The following is a 26,315-nucleotide window of genomic DNA, read 5'->3' as shown; positions in this document are numbered from 1 at the left end:
AAAGTTCAATTTTTTTTTTGGAAACTAAAGACTCGAAGAGTATTTGGACGCACTTTTGACAGTGACTTGATATTTGTGCTTAGGGGTTCTAAAAGTATTTGAAGAAGAGTGAGCTAGAATATCTCCAGATAAAACAACATATTCACATAAGCAGTTATAACACATAAATAAATATTGCGCGTTCTAAACAGTTATGTGACCCTTGTGTGCCAAGGGTAGGCCTACCGATTTGAGGGATGTATACGTCATTTGAAATATTTCGTTGCCCCAAAACTCAAATTTATACAAATTTCATGAATAAAACTCAATGGGGATACATAATAGGGGAAAGGTATACAAAATAATCAGTCCCACGCAGGGGTACGACCCTAAACTATGCCTCCACGAAAGATCTTTCTTCTTTTTTTACTTTTGCAATCTTCGGGTGCCAACGTCTTTGGATAGACCAATAACTTTTAAAGCTCTTTCTTTAACTTATATAAACTATAATCTAATCCTTACCCTATGAGACAATGATTTTCACAAACAACGTATACATCCTTCAAATTAAACACATAAGTATGAACGTCCATTTAGGCCGTGGGCCGTTTTGGACTCAAGGTGGTCTTCTAATGGGCTCAACACGCCTTGGGTATTGGGTATCTTAGTTCAAATGCTCCTAAATTCGGATTTGGCTTAGCTTTAATCTAGTTGACTAAGAGTGGTTTTTGAAAGGTTTGGGAACCCAAACAGACAACTTGGGCTGAAACTCGCGACAACCATTGGACGCCTAACGAACCAATAAATTGCCGTTAATTTCGAAAAAGGGAGAGTATAAAAAAGTCCAACTGCGGTTCTGCAAATCATCCTTTAATATACTATACATATATATCAGAAAATGCCATGAAATACAATGACAATTTATGAAAATTTAAACATATTCGGCACAAACATCATTTAACAATTAAAAATAATTAGTCAAACAGTCAAATCTTATGGTTAGAACTTAATTAATCTCCAGCGGAGTCGCCATTTCTGTTTTATGTTAAAAAATACTATTTTTTGTTAAAAAATGGAAAAAATTGACTATGTTTGGAAAAATCAATTAATCTTATTATTTAAGAAAAATTGACTTTCCAAATTACGGAGTCGCCACTTGATTTTTGATAAAATCGAGAAAAAATTTCAAAAGATTTAAAAACAGATTAAAAAATCAATTGAAAAGGGTCAAAGTTCAATGTACATCCCGAGAAGGTGTTAGACCCTCGGGATGCCCACTAACTTGCGGTTGACCGGCGATTTGACTAAATGATTTTTTAAAATTTTTAACTAAGTAAAGAGAAAATTTGTTTTTAACATATTTTATTCCATTTTTGGTTATTTCTAAAGGGAATAATTAGAGGGAATTTTTAACGGGAATAACCTAAACTTTGACAAAAGTCAATAAAAAACCAACTATGAGAGTAAACATAATAGTAAAATTTAAAATAAAAGAAGCGGCAGCCTTTTAGGAGATTATTAAGATTCTACCAAAACATTCAAACAAATAATAAATAAAGAGGAGAAATATTTGAACTTGGGCTTGATTGCCCAAATTTATTCCATTGGGCTTTGGCCCACCTGTCTCAAATTCTAATAATTGGGCCCTCTTTAGCAATTTAAACATCCTGCAAAACAATGGCCTTTGGGCCAATTAAAAACTTTGTTGAAAAGGGCCCTGACCCAATTTCCCTTGAAAAAAAAAAGAAATAAGGAATATACACAAGATGTATAGTACTGTATACGATGTATATTCAATCTATTTTTGGACTTTTTTGAGCCTTGCATTTATTCGAATAAGCTTTTATCGCTTATTCACCCTGTATCTCCCACATTACTCTGCGTATTTCTACCTGTATCATTTTTATCCTGTTTAACAAATGTATATCACTGCCCAAAAGTGTATACCACTGTATACGGGCTGTACCCTACGTACGTATTCATTGTCTAATCCCGTCTTTTAATTAATATCCGTGTTTCGGTACGTTAACCTGCCATTCACAATCTTTACTCATATTTATAGTATATCATGACTGTATATCAGTGTATACAAGATGTATATCAGCCTGTCCAAAATTTAAAGCTCCTTTACAGCAACACGTTTTCGGTGCTTTCTACCGAAATTTCGGGTTTGGCTTCCTGTGCACATCTTTTGGCCTGTATATTAGTGTATACAATATGTATACAGCTGATATACAGCTTCTTAAGAACTGCAGTCAAATTTCTGCAATGTATTCATTGTTGTTTTCGGCATTGGATTTGCTTCCGCCCTCCCTGAACATCAAAGGCTGACTTGATATGACTCAAGGATATGCGAGAATGGAGTCCTTGTGACTCGTTCAAGGGTGTTTATGCAAGAAAAACAAAACGATAAAGAAGGTAAGTAACATATAATTAAAAACGGACTGATTCACACATCATTATCCATCCGAATAAATTGCATATTACAAGAACATTAGACAAAAACAAATAAATAAATAAATAAAGAAAGAAAGAAAAAATAAAAATGAAAGGCCGAAGGAGAAGGAAAAGGACACAAAGAAACGAGACAACTGGGTCATAACCATTTGGCTTAAGAAACTAAAGCCATTCCATAAACTCAAAATCAATTATCAAAGTAATATACTCAAGGCATAAACAAAATATTATAGCATTGGCAATTAGGAACGTTGATATTTGAGTGAAACGAACAATACTAAGCAAAATACTACTTTAGCAGTACACTAAGCTAAAAAAAACACATGAATGAACTTAAAAGAAGAGAAAAGAGAATGGAGGAGTATACCTTCTTCGGAGCAGCGAACTGAGATGGAACGAGCAAAGCAGCGCTTCAACGCACAACCCCAATAATGAAAGGCTCCCTCCTCTGTTTCTTCGCTCGAAGGCTAAACTCTCTTACACTCGTCCTAAAATGTTCGATACATTTTCTCTCTTTTGGCGATGACTCCTTTCAAAGAAAACTTATAACTCTCTACAAATTTCTCCTCAGGAATCCCCCCAAATTTTTTACTTCTTTTCCAACCTCCTTTTCTGAAGAAGACGAAGGGTTTATATAGAGGAGCTTTTTCTTTTTGGGTTATGGAGGATGGAGGGCGGAGGAAATCCTAGAAAAACCTGGGGTAAATTAGAGATTCCCCTCTCCTATCGAATTTGAAATCCTGCAAATAGATAAGGATGAAAGTTGTCATCGTACTGCCCTCTAACGGAACCAAAATCGCAACCCTTCGATCCTTGAACAAGGACGAGTGAGCCCGCGAGATTGAGACACCTGGCCTGCGGAAGATGCTTTTCTTGTTGGAATCGTACGAGATTGCAGAGGATGGACACGCGTTGCATTGCTTCGTCTGGGTGCCGATTCATTGAGGAATTTATGCCTATGATCGTTGCTGGATATTTCCTTGTGAAGAAGGAAGGAAAAAAAAGGTCGGGTTGACTTAATTGTGGTTGGACTTGAATTATTGGGTTGGAAATTAAAAACGAAATGGGTTTCGAAATGGAAATTGGTAGGCTGGAAATTAAAGTGGGCTGCTTAAAGGGAATAGGAAGGAGTGGGCTGGAAATTAAATAAAAGGGAATGAGCTTGGGGCTGCTGAGAATTATTGGGCTGAGAATAATTGAAGATAGGTGGGCTGAAAATTAAAATAAATAAAGTGGGCGTGGGAATTAAAGGGAATTTGTGTAAATGGCCCAACTAAGTTAAGTTGGAAGTTTAAGACTGGGTTAATTTAATAAATAGCCAAATTGAGTTACGATAATAAATTCGGCTAAATCTTAAATAATACCAATTTGTATTAATTAATCAACGAACTTCTTTATTTTAGTAATATAATTATTTTAATTGTAAAATAGTGATTCAAAATATATCCATAATTTAAACTAAACTAGTTTAATAGAATACTTACTAAAAATTAAAATATTTTGAGAAATAACAGTAAAATATACCAACTATATACATACTCATGTAAAATTTATAGACTATCTAAAAATTATAAGAAAAATGACAAAAGTATTCAAAATAACATAAAGTTCATATATTATTATTATTATTTTTCGCAAAATTTATAAAACTAATTATTTTAAACCGTTTGGAAAATTTAAGAAGTTCCGAGGAGGGTCGAAATTGGGTGTCAACAATGATGAATAAAGTTTACTCGATATTTGAACATTTATTAAGTCCTACTTTTAGGTAATAACCTACAGTTTAAAATGATAAAATTTGACTTTCTAATCTTCTTTTCCGATGGGCAGGTATGCTTAATGTCATTTGTGCATATGATGTTTATTGTTTTGGAAAGGTTTTGCTTGAGCTAGTAACTGGCAATTTGGGTATTAGTTCATCTAGTGATGTTAACATGAAAGTTTGATTGGAAAAATCATTGTCTTGCATTAGTGTGGATGATAAGGAACTTGTAACAAATATATAGATCTTTTCCTAATCATAGATGACGATTTATTAAAGGAAGTATGGGCCATGACTATTGTTGCCAGATCTTGTCTCAATCCCAAGCCTTCGAGGAGTCCGTTAATGAGGTTTATCCTCAAAGCTTTAGAAAACCCATTAAAGTAGTTAGGAAAGAACACGCTATCTCCGAACGACTTAGAGCAACTTCATCCAAAGGGTCATTGGGTAGTACTCTATTTGGGAGCTGGTGTCACAGCTTCTCGGATATAGTAGCTCCACCAGCTAATAAGGTGGAAGGTGCAAGTAGTTTTAAGAAGTCAGCAACTATGGGGTCTCAAGGAATTGGTCAAGTTCCAAAAGGAGGTTCTTCTTTCTCAACTGGACGACACTCAAAGGAGATATTCCACGAACCATTGGACGTGCGAGATGTAGGGGGAACGTGAGATGAATAAAAAGTTGTTGTTCTTGATACTTTGGGTGCCTATTTGTTGGTATCCTGTACATTCTCCTCCCGTTCTGGATTCTAGGGTTACTCTAGGTTACCATGTTCAAATTTCAAAGACAGCATGAATTGTGTATGGCTTTAGCTGTAAGTTCTTTAGGTACAGTTTGATACAACAAGATTTAGCAAAGTGTTGCTTCCTTTTACTCAATTATTTTAATAGTTTTTATTTGGGCTCATTCTTGTATGTAATTGTTCTTCTCTTTTGCTAGTCTCTTTATGAAATGTAAATTATAAATTGAGAAGTGAATAGGAAAGGTACTTTTTTGTTGTTTTTTCAATATGTGAATGGATTTGACATATTATACAATTAAAACCAAAGGCTTATCCTTATTCTCTTGTGCCAAATTTTTAACTTGTGGCTACAGTATGTTATTTATTTCTATGCTTTTGTTAAACTCTATGCAGAACTATTCTAATCTTCAAATTCTACTTTAAGCCTTCAGACTTTTGAAGCAAAGTAAAAAGGTAGTTTGATGTATGAAACATTGTGAGACCATCATATAGGCGTAAGAGTGGCAGCGGATGGTCCGGTACGTCCCGGTCCGGTTCGGTACCGGTTAGTACCTGTTAGGGTTTGGGTTTTCCGGTTTCGGGACAGGAACCGGGACAGAATTACGGAATATCCGGTTTTTACCGGTTCCACTAATTACCGGTCTGGTCAGGTCCGGTCTGGTCTGGTTTAATTTTTTTTTTAAATAGAGCCGTTACTAGCCGTTGGGTAACGGCTAGTGGGCCCCCCCAACGGCTAGTTGAAGAAAAATTCATCCAATAAAGCCCTTACCCCACCCCTAACTTTTTTAATACCCTAAAGTTTAAAAAATTACACTTTAACCCATTTTTTTACTTATAAATACCCCTAAATTTCATTCTTTTAAATCACAATATCATCTATTCATCTTCTACTCTCTCAACTCTCTACTCTCTATCTCTAATCTCTAATTCTATAATATATAATATCTTAAATTTCGGTGTTGCCTTACTTGGTCTTTGGAAATTAGATTTGGAGCTTCAAAATTCAATTTTTAACTTCCACGTTCGGCTATCGCCGGTCATAAACGTCTACTTTTTTTAAGTAGACGTTCGGTACATTCGTTCTAACTTTTATTTTACGTTTCATTTATATTTAAATAATTATTTATTTATTTGTGATTTATTGTTTGCATAATTGCATAACATTTTTCTTATTATATTTATTCTCACGTTTAATTTTTTAATATGGATTTCGGAAAAAATATTGTTCAAAAAGGAAAGGAGAAAAAAAGTGCATTAGAGCGTGTAAGAAATGTTTGTAACTTTACATCCTCCGATAATGCAAAAACCGGTAGTTCTTCTAAATCAAAAACTAAAAAATCTACAATATTAAGAATAAATACGGATGATTATACACATGTTGATGATACGGTATTTAATATTGATAGTAATTCAGGATTAGATCCTTATCATGAACATTTACAACGTCGCTTGGTAATTTTGATGAGGATTTGCCTAGTGATAATGATATTGATAATTATACTGATACGCCTATTTTTTATGATGATGATGATGAAACTCAACTACCTACGACTACTATTACTCCTAGTCCCGCTCCCTTTCGTTGTCCTGCCCCAGTTCCCCCCAGTACATCCTAGGCCTAAGGTAGAACGTGTTAAAAAATTGGTTGTTTGGCAATTTATGACACAAATGAAGATAAAACACAAGCTATTTATAATAAATGTAAACATATATTAGATCATAAAATTGTGGGCAAATCTGGCGGGACGGGACATTTGAGTAGTCATTTAATGTCTTGTTGTAAAAATGAATTTTTGCATGCTAAAGCGGTAGCGGAAGCTAAAAAAACGGTACCCCCCTTCCTAAAAATGTAGGAGTAGGCGGATCTAAAATGGTACAAACACAATTAAATCCGTCTAATGTTTCTGGCTCTAGTTTACCACCTTCATATAGTAGAGAAAAAGATCTTGAAGAACTAGCTAAAATGATATGTGTTATGGGTTTGCCATTTAGTTTTGCTGAAAATCCCGGTTTTATACATTATATTCAAATTGTATATAATCCAAATTTTAAAGGTTTTGCTAGAAATACAATAAAAAAGGCTGTATTTGATTATCATGCACAACATTTTCAATATCTTCGTTGTTTATTTTATTATAATACTTGTAAAATAGCTATTACTTCTGATATGGGTCGTAGTGTAAATGGTAACGATTATTTGACTGTTACTGCACATTGGATTGATGAAAATTTTTATATGCAAAAAAGAATTTTAGGTTACAAATGTTGTCAAATGCAAAAAATCGGTAGTTATATTGCTCAAACTAGTTTAGATATTTTACAAAGTTATGGAATATGTGATAAAATAAGTAGTATAACATTAGATAATGCTTCAAGTAATAATTCTGCTGTTCAATATTTAAAAACTACACTTTGTCCTTTTTATGGTGATAATTATCATATTAGGTGTACTGCACACATATATATAATTTGATGGTTAGAGATGGTGTAAATATGTATGATAACGGATATACGAAAGTTGAAAATGCATGTCATTTTATATTTAAATGTCAAGTTAAGTCTCGGCGTAAAGATTTTCAAAATCGCTGTTTTGAAAATAATCTTCCACCTAGAAAAATTCCAAAAACAGTGTCTACTAGATGGAATACTTTATATGAAATGCTTGTAGTCGCTTATGAATATCGAATACCCTTACAAATGGTTTGGAATGCTCATAATTCTGATATGACATATAGACTAGATGATAATGATTGGCGTGATATAAATGAACTTATAGATTTCCTCAAAGTTTTTTACTTAACTACAAAAAGAATTTCTGTACTTTATAGTCCATCAATTTGTACTGTTTTGCCTGATATTTGTGTGATTTCTTCTAAATTATATAAATTTAAAAATAAACCAAGATTTCAATAAACCTTTGAAAAAATGATTATAAAATTTAAAAAATATTATATTCCTATTCCTCAAATTTATTTAACTGCATGTTTGTTACACCCTAAGTATAAAGATTTCGGTTCATCAAGAATGGTTGAAAAAATATATTTTAACTTAGATATTAATGATGAATTAGAAGAAATTCCTAGCTGTCAACAAGTTAAAGATAGCATAAAAATTGAAGCAAGAAAATTGTATGATTTATATAATGCTAATAAAAATTTATCAAGTGAAAATGAACCTGAAAGCTCTAGGGTTAGATTTGATGAAAATAATATTGATAATTATTTAGAGGATTATCTTGAACTTTCTCACGATAATAGAAATGATTTTGATGCATATATTAATCAAATGACAGAACCTACTGAAGATGTTCTCAAATGGTGGAGAGAGCGCACCAAAGGATTTCCAAAACTAGTACCGATGGTTTGAGATATATTAGCAATGCAAGCATCGTCGGTAGCTTCGGAAGGCGTCTTTAGTGCAACAAGGTTTCAACTTGGAGAACATAGGCATTCACTAGCAGCCGACAGCTTGGAGATATCGGTATTATTTCGAGATTGGATTAATGCTGAGAGAAGAAATTTGGGTCGTGAACCACTACCGACCAAATTTCAAGATGACGTTGATGAAGTAATGCAGGATTATAGTGACGACGGGATTGAAGCAATGGAAGATCTTTCTTTTCAACCTATTCCCGAATATGTTACTAAAGAAATGTTGAATGATTTACGAAGGGATTTATATGGTGGCACCAACTATTAATTCAAACTAATATTTTTATAAATGTAATTGTAATATCAAATTATATTAATAAAAATATAGGCTATTCGCCTTAATTTGTTTTTTAATATTGTTGTATTAAATTTAATTTTTGATATAGTCAATTTTAAATTTTATAACTTTAAAGTTTAAATTCAAAAATTTCAAAATTTAAGAGTTTGAAATTTAAATTTTATAACTTTAAAATTTGAATTTTAAATTTTCAAACTTTAAAAGTTTGAATTTAAAGTTTGAAAATTTAAATTTGAAACTTTAAAATTTTGAAAATTTTAAATTAAAACTTTAAAGTTTATAACTTTAAAGTTATAACTTTAAAGTTTATATAACTTTAAAGTTTGAAATTTAAATTTAACTTTAAAATTTAAATTTAAAATTTTCAAACTAGTTTGAATTTAAAGTTTGAAAATTTAAATTTATAACTTTAAAGTTTGAAATTTAAATTAATAAAAATTAGATTCAATTAATTTTTTTTTTTAAATTCGGTTCGTCCCGGATACCGATCCGGTCCGGTCCGGTCTAGTACCGGTTTACTACCGAACCGGGACGGAACAATAGTTATTTTACCGGTTTCCCGGACCGGTCCGGTTCCGGTTCCGGAACTAAACCGGTACACGCAGTACCGGTTCCGGTAATTACAGGTCCGATTTTGCCGATTCCGGTACCACTGTCACACTTATATAGGCGTAAGAAGTATTGGGATGAGACAATTAGGCAGGATATGATGCAATTTCAGCTTAACAAGGACATAACATAGAAAGGTCACTAAGGTATGCAGGACACGGGTTATAGTAGAATGTTAGTCATTAATAGTCGAGAATAGTTTACCTTTCCTGTCCTTAGTGAGAGTATTTAACTTTTCTTTCCGTAGTTGAGAGTATTTACCTTTCCTTTCCTTAAGTTTAGTATTATCCCCCACCCCCGCCCCTTGTTTTTGGATTTCTATCACTACTTGTTGTTTCACCCCAATATCTTAATATATTGATGTTGATTTTATTTGTTGCTATTGCCTCTTTTTTATTGTTTTTCGAGTTAAGAGTCTTTCAAAAATAATTTTTCAACCTACTCAAAGGTACCTATGCAAAGTTTATATACATTCTATTTTTCTCAAATTCCACTTGTGAAATTATACTAAATTTGTTGCGATTGAATATGATAGACAACCTATCCAAATGCAAGCATGATTCTATAGGTCGAAGTGGTGCTTATTGCTCATATGAAAATAGTTTTACCATCAGAAAATGATCAATAATGTCTTTAAACTATGTGAAATGAACAAAAATGTCCCCTGTTTATAGTGTGGCTAAAAATGCTCTTACTATTAGTAATTTGGTTTTAAAATGTCATTGCAGTCAATACTTTAGTTTATAAATGCCCTTATAGTTACTAGATGAGTCAAAATGTCTTTTTTCGAATAAACATATATTTTTTTTCTTTTTAAACACATTTTCTTCCTAATAAAAATATTATTAAATAACCCTATTCTTGTTTTTTCTCTTTTAAAATCGCCTTAACCAAAAATAATATAGGAAATAAATATTTTTTTCCTTAATCTTATTTTATCAAATAAAATAAAATAACATCATATACCCTTTTTATATATCATATATATATTGTCATAGTACTGAATCCATCATTAATTTTATTTATATAACAATAAAAATTAAGTATAATAAACTAAGAAAAGTTTTTATTTTTTATAAATTGAAGTAGGATAAACATATGCTGATTTTAAAAGTATATTATTATAAAAAGAATGTTTTATAAATAATATATTTATTTGGAAATAGGGAACTTTTAACCCGTTAAAATAACAATAACGACATTTTTGGGTCAAAATATTGACAGTAAAGATATTTTTGAACCAGGAACAAATGACATTTTTGTTCATTTCACATAACTAATAGACCCTTTTCCAATTCACCATTGATCTAAAAAAAATACCTCTTTTGAAGCAAAGTAAATGGAAAAAGAAAAATATTATAGAAATAAGCTAGTATAAAATTTGGAAGTTTAGTGTATTTGTTTTAAAATAAGGCATTTTTTACCATAACAAACTAAAATTGCACATAAAAGAGAACGGAAATAAGGAGAAAATAAAATACAAAAAATGTAAAGGTCCCACCGAGACTTGAACTCGGGTTACTGGATTCAGAGTCCAATGTCCTAACCACTAGACCATGGGACCAACTTGTTAGTTTGTTAACCTAAAAACATTTTTATTCTATATTTCAATTTGTTTCTATTTTTATAAATTGATAAGGAAAACAATGTTTAAATTTTTTTTTATAATCTTAAATTCAGAGTATGTAGAATATAACGTTATTTAAATTTGTGATTTTAAAAATATCACGTAGAAAGTTAAAAAATTTAAAATTAATAAAAGAAAAAATAATTTTTTTTTTAAACATATTGAAAAATAATGTAAGAAAAATATATTTGAGTAAAGGGAGTATTTATCGATTGCGGGACTACAACCATACAACTCTCGAATCTTGATTGATTATAATATTTTACCAAAAATTGTTTAATATATTTGAATTTTGATTGATATTAAATTTTGAAAAGGATTTTTTATTTTTGTATTATTTGATATTTTTAATTTTGTATTATTTGATAGTGCATTTTAAAGGTATATATGTGCCCACATAGATATAAAAAATAGTGTATAATCATAATAGTAGTATATTTATGTGGGCATATATACTTTTAAAATGCACTATTATATAATTGAAAAGGTCAAACTCTCCTGCAAAATTTAATATCATAACAATGATTTTAATCAAAATTAAAATATTTTTTAAACTCTTTTACCTTGAATTAAAATATTTTTCAAACTCTTTTACCTTCCGCAAATAAAAAAGAAATGTGAAATTGCTAAACAAAACTACTAGTCTAGAGGGAGTGCTGGAAGGGAAGGGTCATTTGCTCGAAATGTGAGGGCCCAAGTCAGTTAGAATTCTTAAAGGATAATTTTAAAGAAATCATTTTTTCAGTTTATTTGTTTTTTTTTAAAAATTATTTTATATTTAAAAATTATGTTAAAAGTACTATAACTCATAATAATAATAATTTAAAATATTTAATTGTATATTTTAAAATAACATAAAATTACTATAAATTACAACAATTAATTACCTAAATATTTTTTAAAACCAATGAAAAAGAAAATAATTAACCAAAAGCTATAGAAAAATAAAATAACACGTATAATCAGTTTAACATTCAATAAAGTTAGTGACGGTATTGGTGCAGTAGATGGACTGCACCTCTTTCGACTAAAGCTTAACTAGAAATTTCGCTTATTATGCTCCAAAATATAATTTGCTAATTGCGATTCGTTGCTACATGTTAGAGGAAAGAGAGAGGAAAACGAGATTGGGAGAGGAAAAAGAGAGGCGAAAGAGAGAGGTTATAAAAAGGTGAATTGATATGTATATCAATTAGATATATGTAACTAGTATGTATATGTATTATTTTATGTATACATACTACTTGTATTCGTATACAATTGATGGAGTTCAAACATTTGTATTTGTATATTCAATCTCTCTCTTGCTTTACATAAACACAAAATATACATTTGTATTTGTAGAATTTGTGTTTGTACAATGTGAAAGAGACTAACAAAAGATATGTGAGAGAGATACCAGGCAGGGAGAGGAGAGATGGTTAAGAAAGAGGAGAGATGCGAGAGAGATGATTGAAAAAGAGAAGAGAAGCGATCGAGATTCCAGAGAGAGTGGAGAGAGAAGAGAGACGAGAGGCGAGAAAGAATGTAATTATAGCTGGAAGTAAATTTGAGTTATGATTATAATAAAAATTAATATAAATTACAGCTATGTCAGTTAAGAACTAGTACATGTTTGCTTAACCGTAATTATAAATCATCCCATGTTATTTTCCTTCCCTTTTTATGACAAAAGAATAAAACGCAGCGTTTGACCATAAGCTCGTCTTTCAGTTGTTGCCGATCGCAAGGAAGAAGCCCATTTGCATCTCCCATGGCTGCCATCTTAGCTCGCAAATCTCTATCTGCTTTACTTTCTCGTCAGCTTGTAAGTTTCCAATTCTCTTTTGACACACTCCAATCTATCAATCAAATCTATCCCAAATTAGTTGGGATTGACTATCTGTTATTCATGGAATGTTCTTTCTGTCCAATTGAAACCTAATTCTATTTCTTCATGAAGATTTCAATTGACGGTGTTTGATTATACTCCATTTTTTTTCTTTTTATCAATAAAGTTATGCATTCTATATAAATGATAATTTCTGTAAGATTATATGCATCTAATTAACTTTGAACTTACCTGCAAAGTATTGGAAGGAAGTATGTTTGAATAGAGGTAATAGATATAGATAATTCATAGAGTGGAACTGAACTAGTTTGGTTAAGAGGAAGATTATTGATTGAAATATACCTGAATGACACTATATTATATCAGCTTTCGCTTTAATTCATTGTGATTTGTGCCCTTAGCTTATGCATGAGAAGAGAACCTCCTTGTTTTGTAAAATTAGTGTTTGCTTTTGAAAATGTGCTATCAAACAGTAAGGGATGCCAACAATAACTAAAAACTTTGTTTTGCATACTGATATTTTTGACATTGGAATTCCCTTGAGGCACATTTTCTTTATTCTGGAACTATTTCTGAAAAAGGAGGATAAAGAATGGTCTTTTGCTGCATTTCCATTTTTTCATGTCCTTACTAGACACAAACTATGATAAGATATTTTGGCTGGTTTGATGATGTGTCCGGAGGAGAACATGTTTTGTGTTGGTGAGATGAGAAAGGCAAGAAGATAATGGATATCTATTATTGCCTACTTCTACTCATGATTGACACCACTAAGATATGCTCTCTGTTTGAGAAAATTTTGGTGCAAATGAGAGAGCTCACAGGGACTTGGCTACTTTAGTCTTTTGCACGCGGTCGTATAAGTAATATAATGATTGGAAGCAGTTGGATGTAGAATCCACAAGGACTTATGATTAACTGTTTACCAAATTAAACTAGTTCTAATAATTTATTTAAGCTATAAAATCTGAAAATTTGTTTGTGGGTTGACTAAACTAAAACCAAAAAAGAAAATAACTAAACATAGTTTTGGTTAACATAATAAAAGACAAATTCCAGGGAAACGACACTTCTATGTACTCATTTGTGTCTACTGTCTACGCCTTTGTTCTCTTGCAAATCACTGATATATTAGCTCCCACAAATGCATTTACATCTCCCGTATATGAGTCAAATAGGCCAAACTAGGTATATTCCTATCCTAGCTGCAAACCCGCTTCCCCAGGTTCACATCCTATTCTATTTGACCCTCATTTTATCTGAACTTTCCTCTCCCGAGTTCTGTTACGGAGTTTAAATTTATTCTACTAGAAACCACAAAATCAAATAAATGTGGCCATTGATTCTACTACTAGATATATCCGCAAAGACATGCTTATTTCTTCATACTTGGACATTGTCTTGAGCATTTTGCCTACAAAATCCACATAGCATGTCAATTAATCCTATAACGCGAGAAGGAACAATAGTTAGGAGTATTTAACCTGTTTACTCTCAAAACAGGGTATAAACGTGGGTGAGATATGGCTAATAGACGTATAAATGCGCCTAATATCAGTCACGAAGATCATTTTGTTCCACTTTAGTACAATAGGGAAGGATATTCCATTAGTAATGAAAAAAGGGGTGGAGGGGATCTTTATATGTTGTTCAGGATGCATATTGTGTTTATAAATTATGTCAAAAGACTCAAAAGCTGAGTGGTTTGATCGTTTCTACTTTGTTTGGGAAATACAGGTTTTGGCAGGACATACAATTGAAGGAACTAATGGCTACAGCAGAACTCTGCTTGGCACCCGATCATTTGCTACCAAGCATTCGTTTTCTACTGACAAAGGTCTGTGCTAAGCTCTTCGGTCCCCACTCCAATCCCCAAGTTGAAATCCCCTTTATAGTTTGCACATCGTAAAATATAAAGTATTTGTATTACGGACCTAGCCTAGACTCATGTTATATTGGGCTTAGGCGCTACAGATGAGGGCCCAGAGGCCAGAGGTGCATGGTTTTTGATCTCCTAGATTTCACATCAATGTGCTGTGTAGTATATGACCTCTACAATCAAGAAAAATTATATTAATGTTTTGTGGTGTGCGGATGTCCATATTAACTATCAATTGTGATTAAGGACAAAATGAATTTGGCTTTACTGGTATCATGATACCTATTCCAGTTGTACAATGTTGCAAGTGGAATCTAATTAGTAGATTCATTTTGTAGAATAAATGATTCTAGTTATCTTTTCTCATGCATCAGATGATGAAGAAAGAGAGCAGCTAGCAAAGGAGTTATCAAAAGATTGGAATTCAGGTAAAGACTTCACATTTTGGTTTCTCTGCACTGCTACATGCATTATTGAGGTGCTGAATGTTAATGAATAAATGCAGTTTTTGAGCGAAGCATCAATACATTATTTTTGACTGAAATGGTTCGAGGTTTAATGTTGACGCTGAAGTACTTCTTTGAGAAGAAAGTAACGGTAAGTCTCATTCTGGATCGATATTTTATATCTCTGTCTTTTTTTTCTTCCTGTCAGCCATCTGCTGATTAGCTGTGGTCCACCTAATTAAACCATGGTTGAATTTTAGATTTTATGGTGTCTCTCCATCAATTGAGCAGAAAATCCAATAACCATTTTCACTGTGCAGATTAACTATCCATTTGAGAAGGGTCCTTTAAGTCCTCGTTTTCGTGGAGAACATGCTCTTAGGCGTTATGCAACTGGAGAGGAAAGATGCATTGCGTGTAAACTTTGTGAAGCTGTAAGTGCTAGTTTGAAATGACTTATATCAGCTGTAATAGTGATAGTCATTTGCCAGTGGGGCTTTGCTGCTTTCGCCTTGCGGTAAAGGAAGTACAATGTGAAATATGTGGTATGTTCATGTCCTTGAATTTAAACCCAGCTGATGACTAAAACCTGGTGCTTAAGTGGGAGGAGGGTGGAGGGATGGGCCTATTCTCTCCCAAGTGTTGAACCTATACACCAACTGGAGCTGGGTTAGCTAAAGCACAGGGATTTCTCAGTTATCAAAAAACGAAAAAGAAAATGAGAGTGATAATCTTATTTTTTGCATCCTGCTTACATTGATAGCTGTGGGTTACCCTCATGAAAGTATGGTTCATGTCATTTAAATGCATGCATAGGCATGGTTACTATCATGATACAGAGGAAAGTAGAATGTGAAAGTTGATCTTTCATTTTTGTGATTGATATTAATTGTTTGTGTCTTAGCTAACTGCTATTTTAGTTTTCTAGGGAGTGTATGCACTTAAGCTTACAAGTCTCAATAATTCCTCTAACTGTGCTTCCCCACAAAAAAGGGTGTAGCAAAATCGAGGTAAAGTAAAGTTAAAAAATGGCCAAGGATTTTGGTCTAGTGGTAAGATCTCAACATATGATATGTGAATTAGGTGCACATCACAGGTTTAATCCAGCCGTAGACGAAAGCAGTGTTTAAGTGGATAAGGTAGAGGGGTAGGCCCAATATCCACTGAGTTTAGAAACATGCACCACTTCGACCCTTGGGATTTCTCGATTATAAAAAAAAATTCACAATGCCCAAAAGATGATTCGATACAATGTAATTAGTTTATTGCATCAACCTTGAAACATCTCCTCTTCTCCAGATCAAGTATCCTGATCAGTTTGTATGGTTATTAAAAGGGAGAGTTGACAATGCATGCTTTACAATGTTGCGAAAGCAGTGACTATTACAACATTCTCGTCTGGGAAGAGTGTGCAGTTTATAGAGCAGCTCCAAGAAGTGTAAAAGCAGACGATCACGTAAATTTTATTTATACAATGGTCTCTAGTATGGTCAATGTTTATACTTCCTTAGTTGGCATTGCGACAGCCCAAACTAGAAAGTAAGAGCTGCCATAACCAGTGATCTTTTATCCTTTCTTCAAAAGGTTGTTGTGTCCACCACTGTGAACGATGATGCTGCCAGATTATGTGACTTGTGCGATGATTTTCTTGCATACTTCAGTTCTATATGGTATGATTTGTCTTAAAAACTGAAACAAATAAAATTTGAATTTCAACAGATTTGCCCTGCCCAAGCCATCACCATCGAGGCCGAGGAGCGAGAGGATGGAAGTCGTCGCACAACTAGGTAGATGATGGTAGCTTTGTCCACATCATACTACTAGCTATTAGGAGATCCATCACCCATGCTTATCTGTAGATTGAATTTTACAGGTATGATATTGACATGACAAAATGCATTTACTGTGGATTCTGCCAAGAAGCCTGCCCTGTTGATGCAATTGTTGAAGGACCCAACTTTGAATTTGCAACCGAAACTCATGAGGTTTGTTGAATCAAGTAAATTAACTTTGTAGCAGAATTAAGGTTGATATGAATAAATATTGTATATCCTGAAGCATGGAAAATGTGTATGATAACTACACGTCTGTATAACTAACGTATTGCTTAACCCATTAGGAACTTCTTTACGACAAGGAGAAGCTTCTCGAGAATGGTGATCGATGGGAAACTGAGATTGCCGAGAATCTGAGATCCGAAAGCCTCTACCGCTGAGTAGTTTTGGTTAATTTTGAGTTTTGATACAATGAAAGATTCTAGCTTCTGAGGAACTAATAAAATAAAGGGATCTACTGAAGGATGTTCTCTTTTTGTTGTTTCCGTTGCCTTTCCATTATTGAGAGTATACATATTGATTGGTGAAAATATGAAACATCTCTTATTATATTTGATGACATTTTGTGAAAGGTTCTTGTTCATTCAAGTTTCTGTGAAACTAAACAAAAACATGGCGTCTCTTTTAGTTTAAAGGACATTGGTGTTTATTGTATGAGACGTGTAACTCCTCTATTTGTTCATTACTTCCTTTTTGTACACCATGAAAGTGAAGTAAATTCAAATGAAACGTTGGGTTATTACAAGCATACATACTATTAACTACTGTACTAATAAAAAATAAATAGATTAGAACAGGAAAAGCTTCAGATTGAAAAAATAAAGCTGTTGTAGAAAATGGAGTCGATGACCGATTCAACAATATAGTGTTTATTTACATTTATACAATTTTTTTTATTAAGAAAGAGGCTTTCTAATTCAAATGAGATTAACTATTACTAAAAAATTAATCATCTACAGACAAATTATTCCTAGATATGATCGTTTGAAAATATTTCAAGAGAATTATCCAAATGTCAAAGATGGTAATTGGTAAGTTTATTATATCAACTGAAAATAATTCAACAAGAGGTTCAAATATTTTTTCATATATACGCGAAACACGTTTAGTAAAATAAAGATGACTTCAAAGTAAATGTGACATTAATATTCAGTAACTTGCCACTGTTAACCTTTTTAGACCCTCTTTCAATTTTGTGTTTTCATGCTAAACCTTTCCATTCATTTGAAATGTCATTTTTTACATAAAGAAATTTTAATAGTTTAATTAATTGATTATTTGTATTTTCGTTTCAAATCACATTTTTTAAAATAAAAAGACAAGTTACAACGCAGAGAGGAGTGAAATTCATCATTTTCCACCTTCTAGACACGTGTAGGCCCTCAAATTGCCCATACTTTAGAGAGCAACAATATTCCACTTCCACATATATTCAAAAAAAATTCTCGTGGTGTTTCAAAGTAACTTTTCCGCAAACACTCTGCACAAGTCCACACACACGCAAAGAGACACAACCAGATCTACTCTATCCCAACTTCATTTTTTATTTTTCTAGAGATAGAAAGACAAAGAGGAGGTCATAGGCATTTACCGCGCGTGCTGATGGATGAGAAGTTGATACAGCGATTGGAGTCCGCCGTGTCAAGGCTGGAGGCGCTTTCAGTCGGCGGCGGTGTTTCACTTGGAGATGGAGAAGCTGCGGCGGCTTTAGATCCATCCATTATTGCATTTGATGATCTGAGGTCACGGTTCGTCGGTAGAGTTTGCACTGCTGCAGAGAAGATTGGTGGACAGGTTTTGGATGTCACTAAGATTGTTGAGGAGGCTTTTGAAGCTCAGAGAGAACTTCTTATCAAAATCAAGGAAACTCAGGTTAGCTTCTAAGTTCTAATTAATCTGCAATGGATAGAAAGGATTCCTATATCTGATTCTAATAAGTTCGGGATATGCTGATCGTAATCAGAAAATTACAATTGATTTATTTACAGTCACTGTCTGGTATACAATTTGATTGTGTTAGTATACAGTTGAAGAGTGCAAGTGATATTTTCTTAGGTTTGTCTATTCAATGTAAGTAGAACAAATGCGAGGACTTATATAGCATGTACCTTTTTGTTTTCTCGTTGTTGTATTTCATGTTCTTTGTGCATCATGAGAGTGAAAAAGCGCGAGTGATTCTTACAGTATATGAGTAGTCTTACATGGAGGGTAGGGAGACTCATTCCAGGTGCATCAAGGTGTTAGTATTCAAGAGTTGGATAAGGTCTTATTGCCGAGTTTCTGCTAATTGAAACGGTTATGAGGTTTCTCGTTGGATTGGACTTGTAATTTCTCTTGAAAGAATGGTTAATTTGGAGCATAAGAAGTCTCATTTCAACTTCATTATTAAGATAGAGCTCAGAAGCACAATAAGTTTTACTGGTCACTTCTGTATCCAAAAAAAAAGGAGTCTTATTTGTAGCTTTCGCAGTTCTGCTAATTGAAACTATCATGAACTATCTAAGTTTTTGGACTGACTTACATTTTTTTTTTCATAAGAGGTGTTCAATTTTTCACTTTGAGATTGTCCAAAGCACATGAAGTGTAATTACTTATGCAATTATACGAAATCTTTCAAGTTTGTCTCTTTTTATTTAACGTGAGACACATACTGCTGCTGTAGACTGGTATAGAGACCATCTGTCAAGTAGTATATCTAAAAACAGAAAAGAAAGTAGTGTGCTATTTATTTTATTGAAAACAAAGTGAAATAGGGACTTTGAGGTGTTGTGATGATGCACTCTGATTAGCACAAGAATCTGTTCCATGTTTGAAATATACTGCTTCTTACACTGCTGATGTGATGCTCACGTTTGGTCTTCATCTGCAGAAACCTAGCATGTCTGGTTTGGCTGAATTTCTTAAGCCTCTGAATGATGTGATAGTGAAAGGTACTAAAATGACAGAAGGACGGCGATCTGATTTGTTCAACCACCTGAAGGCTGCTGTTGATAGTCTAACAGCCCTGGCATGGATCGCATACACTGGAAAAGATTGTGGTAGGATATTCTCTATCTTCTTCGCTTTGTTACTTACCAGTCCAGTTTTTGACGATGCTGGTCTCCTCTAGGTATGAGTATGCCTATTGCACATGTGGAAGAAAGCTGGCAGATGGCAGAGTTTTACAATAACAAGGTAAGTAGACTTTCTCTAGCTGTTCACTTTTTCTTCTGATCATTCTCTTGGTTGAGTCTTTGAAATATTTTTGTGCCACCTGGCCAACATTAGGTGAAAAAAGGAACCATGATTACTTATATTTCGTTCATAGATCCATTTGCACTTTTTATTCTTCTTGCCATATGCCCTCTTAAGCACTTTGAAGAAGTGAATGCTAATTTTGGTGCTTTTGGAATTTTATAGGAAATACTTAACTCTCAAAATTGTTTTTGTATATCAGTTTCTAGTGTTTAGTTGGGGTAAAATTTGTAATATATGATAATAGTAGGATAGGGTACAAGGATAGTGTTCTGGTGATATTATTATTGAAGGTTATTGTCAATTTCTAAATAGTCGGCGCATGACATGAGTTCAAACCCTGCCACAAACAAAAATCTGGTCTTTTAGTGAAGATAGGGTAGATGGGAGGGTCCATTATCCTCCAAGTTTCCGACTGTGTACAGCTGGCCCTCAGGGAATTCTCGGTTATCAAAGAAGTGGTTATTGAAACAAGTTATATGGAGTAGACTTGGGTGTTTGTAAGTGAAAATGGATTCACTGATGTGATGGAGTCGTACTTCTTCGTTTTTAACGGAATGTATTTTCTTCAGAGTAACTGGACATGCAGAACATTTTCCTTCTTACTAAAGCTTTTTGAATCAAAAGAAAAATGAGCTTTATCAGAACCTTGTTAGCTAGTATGTCGGTAATTCTTCATTTGGCACTTCATGAAACTTAAAATATGTGCTTGTATAACATTTGAGGAATCTTGTGAGATGATTTGTAATAGAAACCATGTTTGTTCTTTCTCATTGAAAACCAAAACACAAACATAATTGGGTCACATTTGAAATGGAGCTGGTGATTGGGGACCTCTCTGGTCCACTGTTTCTCTTTCTTATTGATGATTGGAAACAAGCAATCTTACCTAGGATTTTCAAATAGCAGAGTTAGTACAAAATGTATGGTAGACTCATATTACAAGGACGGATTTTAAACCGTGAATCTAGCCTGGTATTTGAGTAGAGATGTCAGTAGAGTGGGGGGTCCAATATCCATCGAGTTTATAAGTTGGAAACACGGACTTCTTGGTAATCAAAGAGAAGAAAAAGAAAGACGTACCATGAGTGTTTGTTTCAATTTGTAATCTTACCTCTCTTAAAGAAAAGGTTGTCGCAATTTGAAGTGAAGACTGAGGGCATCTAGAAGAGTGGAAGAGGATGGGAACTCAACCTCAAAGGAGAGAGGAGAGGCTAAAAGGCCCAATAGCAGCCATGGACAACGAGAATGATTTTGAGTTCTCTAAGGGCCTGTTTGGAAAATCACTTGGTAATTGGATTGGTGTAATTACTAGGGTAGTAATTACACTGACCTGTTTGGTTGCCACAATGTTTGGATGCCACAGTGTAATTACACAAATTTTCTTTGAATGCACAATTGCAATCATAAATTATAATAAATTTTAAAAATAAAATTTAACTATTTAAAATTTATACTAGACAAATAAGAAACTTTATAAATGACATTAAATTATATATATGTAATTAATAAACATATTTACAGTAACTAATGTTATGAATTTTTTTTTTATATTTTTTCAAATTAAAATTATTTCAATTGAATTGATCGTAACAACTAGAAGTATGAAATTTCTGCGAGCATTGTGAAATGCATGTATGATAAAAAGAAAAATATATAATAAAATGTCATAAATTATTAAATGTTTGACAAAAATATACTCTATCAAGTCTAATTAAAAAATGAAGTGCAATGTAAATTCAATATTACTAAAACAAATGAACTGAAAATATAAAATAAGTTATAAATTCAAAACAAAAAATTTAACATAGTACTCTCATAAAAAATTCAACATAGCAATAAGTATGATTTACTTTTATTTTTTCTTAGTAAAGAAAACTTGAAGTCTATAACCTTACTTAATAATAAATATTATTTTAATTTAAAAATTAGAATACTAATGAGAAAATAAGCATGACATAAATAAATAGATAATACGAGAAAATTACATAGAATCACGTAAAGTAAGGTTGAGAACAAGAAGAAATGAAATATAATAATATAAAATAAAAAATAAACTTTTACAAAATTTTAGAATAATAATAATAAAAAAGAAGAACTTAAAATAGCAAAAGTATTAAAAATAATAATAAAGAAAAAGTAATCAGGTGGTGAATTGTAGAGTGTGATTACACCCTGCTAATTACACCAATACCTATTGACCAATTAATTACTTGTCCTTCCATACAGGACAAGACAATGTAATTACACCAAATCCAATTATCAGGGTGTCCTTCCAAACAGGACAAGACAGTGTAATTACACTAAATCCAATTAACAGGGTGTCCTTCCATACAGGCCCTAAAGGCCTCCTAAGGATTGGTGGTATCATATCTTAGAATTTTGGAGAAAATTTGAGGTTTTGCCTCTCAATCGATTTTATAGAGGCAAAACCTCAAATTTTCTCCCAAAATTCTAAGATATGATACCACCAATCCTTAGGAGGCCTTTAGGGCCTGTATGGAAGGACACCCTGTTAATTGAATTTGGTGTAATTACACTGTCTTGTCCTGTTTGGAAGGACACCCTGATAATTGGATTTGGTGTAATTACATTGTCTTGTCCTGTTTGGAAGGACAAGTAATTAATTGGTCAACAGGTATTGGTGTAATTGGCAGGGTGTAATCACACTCTACAATTCACCACCTGATTACTTGGCAAGAGAGGTCGAACTTATAGCTTATTGTGTCTGGAAGTGTTCCCAAACAAATATAACATCCACTTTTTAAGTTAAGAAAAAAATCATTGTTTAAGACATTCTCCTGTTCCCTTTCTTTGCTTTTGATTAATGAATAATCCCAATTATCTGGGATAGATGTGTAATTGTTGGTGTTGATTGATTAAACGAAGGAAGTAGTTATTATATGTAATTTCTTAGTCAGTGGTGTTCATGCCCCAACTTGCACACACCTCAGCTAATTCACCTTTAAACCTGTTAAGCCCACAAGTATAAGTTGCCAAAGTAATCCTGCTTGTCGAGATCAGAGCAGATAGGCTCACCCCTAATGTCATAGCTGGAATTTGAACCTGGAAGCTCTAGGTTATTACTGAGTTGCCTCGACCACTAGACCATCTCCTAGGAGACTTACAAATGTACCTTTTATTTTTGTTTCCATAATTTTTGTTCTCGAAAAGAGAACCAACAACAACAACAACATTCCTAGTGAAATCCCACAAAATAGGGTCGGGGGAGGGTAGAGTGTACACAGACCTTCCCACTACCTCATGGAGGTAGAGAGGCTGGTCTGGAAGATCTACTGCTCGGTAGAGAGGCTGGTCTGGAAGATCTTCTGCTCAAGTGCATCAATCCTAAATAAACGAAGAAAAAAACTAGTGGTGAAAGCATAATGGTTAATAAGAAAAGCAAGTATAAAGTCTACGGAGAGAAACAATTATAATAGCAAAAAGTGTAAACAACATATGACAAGAAATACAAAGGGCATGACTAGTTCTACACCAGGCACTAAACCTTGCAAGGCAAGACAATACTCTCACTCTTCTACCCTTCTACCCTTATACTCAACCTCCACTATTTATTGTGTTGCCTTTAGCTAGAGCAAAACAGTACTGTAAGTCCATATTCAGTTCCAGATGGAGAAGGATTTTTGCTTCAAATTTTCTTCTGAGTTCAAAGATCATATTCCAATTTTTATGCTCTGTTATTTGGTTGCTTTTTATGTATGTTGTTTTCCCCCTCAATAATTTATCAGGTGGTATAATAGTGCATAATATAAAATGGCATACTATTCTAACTTCTATTAAATTTCATGATATATAGGTCCTTGTGGAGTTCAGAAACAAAGACCCAGATCATGTTGAATGGGCAAAAGCTTTGAAAGAGATTTATCTCCCTGGCTTGCGGGATTACGTTAAGAGTCACTACCCATTGGGCCCCGCGTGGAGTGCTACAGGGAAAGTAGCTGTATCTGCACCACCAAAAGCTCCCGCACCAAGTCGTCCCATGCCTCCTCCACTGCCACCAGCTTCTTTATTCAGCTCGGAATCTCCCCAGGCTTCATCATCACGCCCCAAGAAAGGGATGTCAGCTGTTTTTGATGAAATTAATTCGGGGAAGCCAGTCACCGGTGGTAATGCTCTGCTATATTCCCTCCCTTTTTAATGTAAGACAGTTTTACCCTTGGGTTGATTTTTTTTGGGTCCAGGATTGAGAAAGGTGACAGATGATATGAAGACAAAGAATCGTGCAGATAGAACCGGTGTCATTAGTGCAGGAGAAAAGGAACGTCGCGTTAGCTCACCATCTTTCTCCAAAGCTGGACCTCCAAAACTGGAGCTTCAGATGGGTCGTAAGTGAGTAAAAATTCTTCTTTCAATTGATCTATGCTTGAGATTAGGAAAATATGTTTCTGACTTTGTTGTCTTGTTTCCTCCAAGATGGGTGGTTGAGAATCAAATAGGAAGAAAGAATCTAGTCATTGATGATTGTGATGCAAAGCAATCTGTCTATATTTTTGGGTGCAAAGATTCAGTCCTGCAGATCCAAGGTAACTTTATTTTCCTTCTAATATGAAGTAGTGGCACAAACTGGAATGGTGTTGGTTTTCAGCGCTCTAACATGCAGATGATCTCATTTGATGTCACACAGGGAAAGTCAACAACATAACAATTGATAAGTGTACTAAAATGGGAGTTGTATTCTCGGTCAGTGATTGATTTTAAAAGGAGGGTTGTTTAAGTATTGGAGGCTATTATGTTCTGTACCAAATTGCTTAATTTGATTTATAAATTCCATGGACAGGATGTTGTGGCAGCTTGTGAGGTTGTCAACTGTAATGGTGTGGAGGTTCAATGTCAGGTATCCAAATAATGCTTCCTCAGAGGTTTGTTAATGTTTTTATTGGAATTTCAGTTTTATGTATAATAACCTCATCATTTTATTTGGCCCCTTGTGTGGGCACTTTAGGGTTCAGCACCGACTATTTCAGTTGATAATACAACTGGATGCCAATTATACTTGAGCAAAGATTCTTTGGGGACTTCCATTACAACAGCCAAGTCAAGTGAAATTAATGTTTTGGTTCCTGGTGCAGGGGCTGATAGTGATTGGGTATGTTCTTTCTTTTCTTTTTCTTAATTATCTATTCATTATATTTTTTTTGTGCTTGTGCTAAGTGGTAAGCATCAAGATCAGATGGGATGAAGTTAGAAGCTAACTCATCCAAGTTTGGACATATATTTGAAGTGAAGTCAGAAAAAAAAATTGAATCAGAAGTTGGCAAAAAGTTTCTTTAGGTTGAAATTGTGCATGGATATTTGGTAGTTCTTTGAAACAAATGAGGTTTGTGGAGATCAGTGAGTAGAAGTAGATTTGAAAAATTCAACCACAATTCAACTTGAAATTTTGTTTGCAAGCTTAATTTTTTTTTCTCAGTTTCACGAACGCCGGCTTGCAAGGTGGAACCTCTTTATGTGAAAGTGGGGTCATTGACAAATGCCACCTTAGTGTTTTGCTACATGGCAGGACAGAAAAGGAGCTGTATCAGCTCGTAATCTGAGTTTCTGTTCAGTGTTTCAAGCACTGTTTCTGTATTTCTGGCGGCCTTAAATCTCTCTGTATTTCCTGTGTCGATCTAACTAGTTCCTTTTTTGGGGTATAAGTTCGAACTAGTTTAACGTATGGACAATTATTGCAGGGGGAGCACGCTTTGCCACAGCAGTTTTCTCATGTATATAAGAGTGGCCAATTTGTGACTACACCCGTCTCACATTCAGGAGGTTAACCGGTGACAATCTCCACCTTCGTATGCCTTTTCTTACTATATACCAATTTGATTTTTCTAGAAGAGCTCAAAGGGTGGTTGATTATTTTCTTTGTTGAGTGTAAGTTATGTTCTGATCATTGTATCTTTTGCCTTTTGTCCACATCCTATGGTGGCTATTTTTTCCAAGATGAGACTCTGTGACCTTTTCCTGTGGTCACACGTCTGGCTTTTTTTCTTCGTTTTTTTAAAAAAAAAATTATTTTGTATGAAGAGCTTGATTTTTGTAAGGTATAAATTTTCTTGGCAGATATCCCTTTTAAATTTTAAAATAGTGAAGTGGTCCAGCGTTGTTTAGATAGTTTAACACCATTTCTTAGCAAAAAAAACATGCGCTATAGTCTTATATTGTATTTGACAAGGGGAGGC

The 26,315-nt window shown here is 33.6% G+C and overlaps 2 protein-coding genes and 1 non-coding gene across 3 annotated transcripts; 2 read left to right on the top strand and 1 right to left on the bottom strand.

Moving 5' to 3' along the window:
* Window positions 1-10,767: 10,767 nt before the first annotated feature.
* TRNAQ-CUG (transfer RNA glutamine (anticodon CUG)) lies at window positions 10,768-10,839 on the bottom strand. Its single transcript has one exon. It is a non-coding gene; the product is annotated as a tRNA-Gln (tRNA).
* A 1,621-nt stretch (window positions 10,840-12,460) lies between these two features.
* LOC101267068 (NADH dehydrogenase [ubiquinone] iron-sulfur protein 8, mitochondrial) lies at window positions 12,461-17,464 on the top strand. Its single transcript, XM_004248670.4, has 8 exons — window positions 12,461-12,709; window positions 14,471-14,570; window positions 14,987-15,040; window positions 15,118-15,209; window positions 15,379-15,492; window positions 16,778-16,845; window positions 16,932-17,043; window positions 17,178-17,464. Exons 1-8 carry the CDS (start codon window positions 12,656-12,658, stop codon window positions 17,271-17,273), a joined length of 690 nt encoding a protein of 229 aa, XP_004248718.1. The 5' UTR covers window positions 12,461-12,655; the 3' UTR covers window positions 17,274-17,464.
* Window positions 17,465-18,311: 847 nt separating this feature from the next.
* Window positions 18,312-26,195, top strand: LOC101267359 (cyclase-associated protein 1). The gene is made up of 10 exons (XM_004248671.5): window positions 18,312-18,765; window positions 19,763-19,931; window positions 20,003-20,067; window positions 23,945-24,254; window positions 24,330-24,477; window positions 24,562-24,671; window positions 24,773-24,828; window positions 24,926-24,982; window positions 25,091-25,234; window positions 25,821-26,195. Exons 1-10 carry the CDS (start codon window positions 18,496-18,498, stop codon window positions 25,905-25,907), a joined length of 1,416 nt encoding a protein of 471 aa, XP_004248719.1. The 5' UTR covers window positions 18,312-18,495; the 3' UTR covers window positions 25,908-26,195.
* Window positions 26,196-26,315: the final 120 nt, after the last annotated feature.

This window comes from Solanum lycopersicum, chromosome 10 (genome assembly GCF_036512215.1).
Source record: "Solanum lycopersicum chromosome 10, SLM_r2.1".
Taxonomy (NCBI): Eukaryota; Viridiplantae; Streptophyta; class Magnoliopsida; order Solanales; family Solanaceae; genus Solanum; species Solanum lycopersicum.
This window is presented reverse-complemented; position numbering and strand designations above follow the sequence as displayed.

Coding starts and splice junctions, on each gene's coding strand:
- LOC101267068 (XM_004248670.4), top strand. CDS start 12,656: ATGGCTGCCATCTTAGCTCGCAAATCTCTATCTGCTTTACTTTCTCGT. Junction 15,041..15,117: donor ATCAAAAGATTGGAATTCAG/GTAAAGACTTCA, acceptor GAATAAATGCAG/TTTTTGAGCGAAGCATCAAT. Junction 17,044..17,177: donor TTGCAACCGAAACTCATGAG/GTTTGTTGAATC, acceptor TTAACCCATTAG/GAACTTCTTTACGACAAGGA.
- LOC101267359 (XM_004248671.5), top strand. CDS start 18,496: ATGGATGAGAAGTTGATACAGCGATTGGAGTCCGCCGTGTCAAGGCTG. Junction 18,766..19,762: donor TCAAAATCAAGGAAACTCAG/GTTAGCTTCTAA, acceptor CTTCATCTGCAG/AAACCTAGCATGTCTGGTTT. Junction 19,932..20,002: donor ATACACTGGAAAAGATTGTG/GTAGGATATTCT, acceptor GGTCTCCTCTAG/GTATGAGTATGCCTATTGCA.